The following is a 7,097-nucleotide window of genomic DNA, read 5'->3' on the forward strand; positions in this document are numbered from 1 at the left end:
TTTCAACAGTTCAGTTGTTTAACAGTCTCACTGCCCGCGGGAAGCAACTGTCTCCGAATCTTCTTGTCCTTGCCAGGATGCTGCGGTAACGTCTGCCAGACGGCAACAGAACAGTTTGTGGCTGGGGTGATGGGGGTCTTTGAAAATCCGTAGTGATTTCTTCCTGAGCCGCTGGGAGTAAAGGTCCTCCATGGATGGCAGCTCCATCTCCAGGGAGAATGTCCCTGTAATTGGTAATTGTAAGTCGCTTTGGATAAAAGCGTCAGCTAAATGAAATGTAAAAAATAATGTAATGTAACGGTTTGCAGTAAAGTTGTGGGGTGCTGAACTGTTCCTTTGAATCTTTTGAATTTGATACATGATATAATTACTTGTCTTTCAAATTTGAAGGAGGGTGAGCAAGCATCTTGAGGAATATTCATCATTAACTCCTCCAAAAAATATGGTTTATTCAATAATAAATGAATATGTGAATCATAACAGTGATTGACAGCTGATAGGAATAATATGATTGTTAATAGTATCATATTCATTAGACAAACATCGATGAGACAGTTAATTAATGTACCTTATTGCAGCAGTCTGCATAGATTTGGTACCCTGCTGGTCTAAGAGTGAAACAAACTCATTCAGTTATTGTTCAGTTAAAACTCATTAAATTATGTCTGCCACCTTATATATTTCTATTTAAGGCTTTAATGATGTGCCACAATAATGTCACCTAATGTTATTGAGTTACAATATTAATATTGTGGCTTTCCAAGTTAACATTGATTGATATGAGTGTGATTAAATCAGCATATACTTCTGCCAGGGGATGCCACCCCTCAAAATCTCCTGCCACCCTCTTGCCACCCCATGAATATTTGTCTCAATCCGCCCCTGGTACCTGGGCAAGACACTTCACCCCAAATTGCTCCTGTGAGGATTGCCCACACAGTATGAGTATTGTAAGTCGCTTTGGATAAAAGCTGTTTTCTTCTAACAAGTAACATGTAATGTCATGTCATGTCATCAGGCTTGAAATTTCCACTATGTGACTTTAATTAGAAAATATTCGAAAGTCAAGGTTATACAGACGGTAAAACACATATAGGCTATACTGTTTTTTATAAGATTATAAATCGAGGTTTGACCTAATTGTCAGTATTGATTTGTAAACATTAGGCCAGTCCCAAACCGTCATTTGAAATGAAGATGAGAATTTTCAACAAAAAATGGATGGCAAGAGGAATGTTCAGCATTTGCAGCATTATGCAACTTACAAAGGCAGAAAGACATTCACTATCTGTGCTAATACAGAACCGTTCTTTTAAAACACTGACATTGAGCGCAGGAAAGCTTCATTTATTGTAAGGTTTTTTTGTTATTTTCCCTCTCCTGTGCAGGGGTTGTCAGGTCCATGCTTTCTGATCCACGACCCCACATGGCCTCAACCCTCTATAAAAAGTGTTGGCTCATTGTGAAGAATGTGGCTCCCTCTAGCCGCTAGTAAGGTGTCACATCAGTATTTCAAGTACATTTCATTAAAGATGCTTTCTGTACATTTTCTCTGCAATATGCTCTTTGTGTGTTTTCCATCTGTGAACACTTGGTAATGCATGTGATTGACCTGCTCTTAACAATGTGCCATATACATATGCAAACAACAACATCAAATGGTATTCCTTTGATATTATTGATAATAACTGAAGTATTATGAAAGTAAGCTTGCTCAACATGAAACAAAGTCAAAGCTGTTACTGTCATTTCAAATGAATGGCGTGTACCCTGATGTTCTATATACACATATCATAGAAATACATCATTTCAAATGAATGGCTGTGCCCTGATGTTCTATATACACATATCATAGAAATACATCATTTCAATTGCTTGAAGTCTGTTTAATACATTGTAACTTTGTCAGATATATCATATTAGTATGTGAAAACAATACTACTTTACAAAACGACTGTCGTGATGATAAACCCATGCTTGGGTTTTGCTTAACTAAAACTAAACTTAAACAAACAAATGTAATTCATAAGGCTCTTCAAGAACAGTTGCCTTAAAGTCAGCGGACAGTTCCCTTTAACCAAGATCAGATACAATTTTTCAGTAAAGTATGCGTTTTCGTCTCAGGCAGAACAAATAAAACTTTATAAAATAATTGGGGTGTAATACATTTCAAAAATAACTTATTTCTACATTCCCTGCTGCCAGAGCTCGTATTATGCTGTGGGAGTTATCAATCATTTTAGCTAATTTGATTAAATTAGTTTTCAGGCACACATATTTTCAGTCATTGACATGACTGTATTAGGTTAGTTGAAAGCAATAATATTAAGTTGAACCTAATGTTCTTTAAGTTAACTTAATATTATGCTTCAAACTAACATGATGCAGTTATGTGAAATCTGTGACATAACACATTCAATTAAAGTCAACGTTTATTTTCTTTCAATGTAGGCTCGTCTCTTTCACATAGGCTTCAGTGTACAGTGTATATATAATGTTTAGATGTGTTAGAAAAGCTGCAGCAGGCTGTGTGTTAATGGAACATGTTACAGCCTTGGTGGCGGTCAGGAGACAGGAGAGAACTCATGTGTTCTTGGCACTGACTAGGACGACTTAATGGTTTCTCCTCCTCATCTCTCTGGACATCTGACACCAGCTGCAGGCCGTACAGAAGGTGGCAAACAGACAGTCCCTAAACATGGTGTCCTGCAGGAAATACAGGTGAAAAATAGGATTTACAGGCTGCATCATTGATTCTGATCATTATTCATACACTTGGTTTACCTTTCTAAAGTCTTTTTTAGAAGTAATTCTAAAGTAATGTTTTGAAAAGTAGGGATACCAAAACCCTGAAATAGCGACACTTTCCTTCCAGGACTGAGGTTTTTTTTTTTCTTTTACCAAAGGTTCACAAAACCTTCAAAAGGTTGCTTTCTAAACCCAAGCCATGATTTCCTCCCAACTCTAACAAAGTGTGGACCTTTATTGTGTCAGTAGGAATACAAAAAAACACACAAACATTTTCCTAACCCTTAAGGAAATTGTTGTTTGTTGAACTGTTGAAAATCTTAAAAATCTTGAATATCACTTTCATATTTTTGTCGAATCAGACACTCGTGATTGTTAACACTTTCTGGCTTTACAAGTTCAAATCATGTAACTTGACATGTCTCCCTAAGTCTCAATGAAATACAAAATGATAGTATATCAACAGAAATCGCAAATAAAACTCAAATATTTCTGCCATCTGACACCAACAAAAGAGAATCGTGTCTTACTTTGATGCGCGTAGCGCTCCCTCATGGAGACCCTCATGGACATGGTGACGGGAGGGACACAACAAGACATGTCCAACAGGGGGAGACAGAGACCCTGCCCATATGTCTTGGTTGTTTTACAGGCGAAGCAGGGACAGCACCAGAAAGCAAAACAACCTTTACCAGAAATAAACAAATACCAGATAAGCAACCGATAAACACACCTATTGTAAAAATGACCAACACCTGTAAGATCCCAGAGACAAAAAAAACACACAAATATGCACACAATCATTTAAAGGTCCCATCATATGTTTTTCTGGTTATTACCCGTCCCCTTGTGTGTTATGAAGGTTTTTATTCATGTAAACGGTCTGCAGAGTCACAAACCCTCAAAGTACACCCCTGTAGCGAGTACAACTCTAACACAGAAAAGACCTGAAACCAGAACGCCTCGTTGGAGATTTTCTTTCTTCCATTTTTTCCTTCTGGGTCCTATTGACGTAACAAAGTCCAAATGGACCAATCCGCGGAGCTCCGCACACACACACACACACACACACACACACACACACACACACACACACACACACACACACACACACACACACACACACACACACACACACACACTCACTCAGCCCTTATCTTTTCTCAGCCGCGGTGCTGCGCGGAGCTCCGTACACACACACACTCGGAGCTCAGGCTGTGAGTGGGGGGGGGGGGGGGGGCAGGAGCTCCAACAAGCCGTGTGAGACAGAGAGTGAATACACATACTATACAGAGATGCTGTATGAGAAACCAATGTGATTTTGGAACATTGAACAATGTAAATCTATTCTAGTAGACCTCAACAATGGAATTATGATCAATAGAAATGGCCATGACATGGGACCTTTAAGATACTAATAAATAATTAGAGTAAGTCAATTACCTTTCCTTTCTAAATATTTCAGGTTCACTTTTTTTACATCAGACTTGGCTGTGTATTTTTGCTGTTATTTCATAAAACATGGATGAGTATCTAACATTATTATTTTGAAGTATTTAGTTCAATCGACACATAAGATTGGTAGGTTTGTTGCAAAAAATTACACATTAAATCAGTAAGGAAATTACAAAATGTACTGTAACCCTTTGTGTTTTTATGATGCAGCTAATATCAAAATATGAAAGATTAATGTATTTGAAAACTACAGAATAAAAATGAACAACATCTTGTCCTTTGAGTAAGCAAACGATGCCCTTTTGACACATAATCATAGCATGACTGTGCACAAGAGATACAAATCAAATATAAACTATACTTGTAACTTCTCTCATAAAGAAAAGAAGTGCAGATACTTACACTCAGGCACATTTTGAAAGCAGTCACAGATCCCTGATCCCCACTCATCAGAGTCCCGGGTGTCCATCACACACTGAGGCTGGCTGTTGACCATTTTGGAAGTCATGATGGCTTTCTCAAGGAGGAACTAGGACTTAGAGTTCATGTCAAAAATGTTTGTTATTGGTGCTTGTACAAATACAGTCATATGCAAAGTGTCAACAAAGAAATCATGGGTGCTGGCAATACCCTTGCTACAAGATTGAAACAAAAACACCACATACTTTACGTATTTCATAGTTTCAGTTAGAATGTTGCATCATTTTACAGTATAATATAATTTGTTCAATAAGATATTGTAGAAGGACACCACTCCAGTGCTGCTCTGGTGGAGGCTTGTAAGCATGTGAGCGTTAGAAATATAATACTAACCCGAGGACAAAGTATTGAAATGTTTTTTTGTGTTTTTGGCATGGCGAAAAACAGGTTCATAGATACACCTTTACTGCATTTGGTCTAACAAGCATATAGGTCAAGCTAATGGGGCTGCTGTGACTCAGGAGATCTGATGGAGCACGTTTTTCACCAATTACAAGGTTGATGGTCAACATTGTAAACACTTTGGACTAAAGCTTCAGCTACATGTAATACATGTAATGTAACCAAAGTGCTTTTGATAAATGTGATTTATTTTGATCATGGCCGTGAGATTTCCCTATTAATAACCAAGTGGTTAGTTAAGTAACCATGACAAAGAAGTCATTTATTTGGGTTTGTGTGTTGGAATAACAGCCTGCCGATAGATCAGATATCACCAGTATTTGTCATCCCGGAGGGGAATTACAGACAATGTGCTGTGTCATCATTTGAGTGACTTGTTAGAAAATAAAAGTCAGGTAATTTAAATTGTCCAAACAAAATGCTTTTTTTGTCAAGAAAACCTTTTCCACATTTCTAGAGTTTCTCTTTGATTTTCAATATATTTAGGGTCCAAACATCCTCTGCCATTTGAATTATCACATTCTTATATATTTTTTTGTTGACAATAACAGTTACATCTTTCAGCCAACCAGATTAATGAAGAATACACACATCTATAAATGGTCAACAAAGGTATTTTCTTTCTGACCTATGGATATAAAGGTGGAATAATATTTCATGGCAAATTGCTTGCAATTGCAAAAGTTGGTGCTAGTTAGTGCTATCCATACAAAGAGCACACACTCTACATTAGAGAAAAATAAGATGACACAAATACAGACAGGTTACAAATAATAAAAGCACTATATATAAATATATAGAGTAGCTACTACTTATGCATTATCATGATAGTGCCGAGTTAATATCTTACCTGTGTATTTGTGTGTTGAGAGAGCTCTGAGTCGTACGTCCTGTTACAGCCGGTGTCTGCACTGAAGTGCATATCTCTTTAAATATTCAGCTTTTAAACTCTTTTTTTAACATGGAACTCAATGGGAGGAGCCTTCAAATCCTCTTTTACCTACACCTTGCGCCAAATGCTTCTCCTTCCACATACTTTCAGCTAGAGACTTCATTCCAACTTTAAAATGATCACAACACCTTCAGCTATTCAATTCTTCAAATTTTGATATATTTTACACTTTTGAGATATTTAACTTAGTTTGGAGCTTGGGGGGGGGGGGGGTGCTGTTGGCTGTGCGTGGTGATGAAAAGCTCCACGCAGGGGCCCCCAGTGAATGTTTGCCTAGGGCACCCACAGACTCTAGTATCGCCACACCCGCTAAGAACTAAGGTGAGGCTATTACATGAGCACCACCAAATACACGTCATGACCTCATGTCCGAAACTTATGTGACACTGTTGCTTAATGCAGTGGTTCCCCGACCTTTTTTGTGTCGTGTACCCCGTGAGCTGGTCGTCATTCTATAAGAACCCCCTCCTCACTCATCTGTGATGATTCGCCTACATTTTGTACTGCTCTTTAAATGAAAATCACTTTTATCACCCTTAAAGGTCTCCTATTTTACTATTTTTAGGCATATATTATGGGTCTCAGATATATACAAATATATAAAAAAACATGTCTATGAAGTGTTTTGCTCAAAATACCAAACAGATCACCCATTGTAGCCATGCCTCATACCCCTCTATTTCAGCCCTGTTAGAGAAGTACTGATTCTGGGTCAGTAGCTACAGGGCCACGCATGTTTGCAGAAAGCTGCAGAAAGAAGGAGATTCCCAGCTGTTATGACCCTGGGTCATTATGTCATTTGTGTGCGGATATTTTCCCCTCCTCCTGTGAGAGTCTGGCCGTTTCTCAATGTCGAGTATACCTGCTGCAGAGGCAGAGCCACTATTTCAAGTATACTACGTCATCGAGTGGCGCCGAATGCTGGGCATTTAACATGCATTTAAACAGTCCTTCGGCGCCACGCTATGACGTAGTATACTTGAAATAGTGGCTCTGCAGCAGGTTTACTCGACATTGAGAAACGGCCTCAGTGTGGCTGTGTGTGTGTGTGAGTGAGCAG

The 7,097-nt window shown here is 38.4% G+C and overlaps 1 protein-coding gene across 1 annotated transcript; it reads right to left on the minus strand.

Moving 5' to 3' along the window:
- Window positions 1-2,284: 2,284 nt before the first annotated feature.
- LOC117486724 (cornifelin homolog B-like) lies at window positions 2,285-6,010 on the minus strand. Its single transcript, XM_034135248.1, has 4 exons — window positions 5,936-6,010; window positions 4,606-4,720; window positions 3,287-3,434; window positions 2,285-2,713 (listed from the first exon to the last, which is right to left on the minus strand). The coding sequence occupies exons 1-4, from the start codon at window positions 6,005-6,007 to the stop codon at window positions 2,614-2,616; spliced, it is 435 nt and encodes a 144-aa protein (XP_033991139.1). The 5' UTR covers window positions 6,008-6,010; the 3' UTR covers window positions 2,285-2,613.
- Window positions 6,011-7,097: the final 1,087 nt, after the last annotated feature.

The sequence above is a fragment of the Trematomus bernacchii genome, unplaced genomic scaffold (genome assembly GCF_902827165.1).
Source record: "Trematomus bernacchii unplaced genomic scaffold, fTreBer1.1, whole genome shotgun sequence".
Classification (NCBI taxonomy): domain Eukaryota; kingdom Metazoa; phylum Chordata; class Actinopteri; order Perciformes; family Nototheniidae; genus Trematomus; species Trematomus bernacchii.

What these genes read in the sequence shown, in the direction of transcription:
- LOC117486724 (XM_034135248.1), bottom strand. Translation starts at nt 6,007, where the DNA reads ATGCACTTCAGTGCAGACACCGGCTGTAACAGGACGTACGACTCAGAG. An exon ending in CTCAACACACAAATACACAG is followed by an intron (nt 4,721 to 5,935) that starts GTAAGATATTAA and finishes TTCCTCCTTGAG; the next exon opens with AAAGCCATCATGACTTCCAA. An exon ending in TCCATGAGGGAGCGCTACGC is followed by an intron (nt 2,714 to 3,286) that starts GCATCAAAGTAA and finishes TCACCTGTATTT; the next exon opens with CCTGCAGGACACCATGTTTA.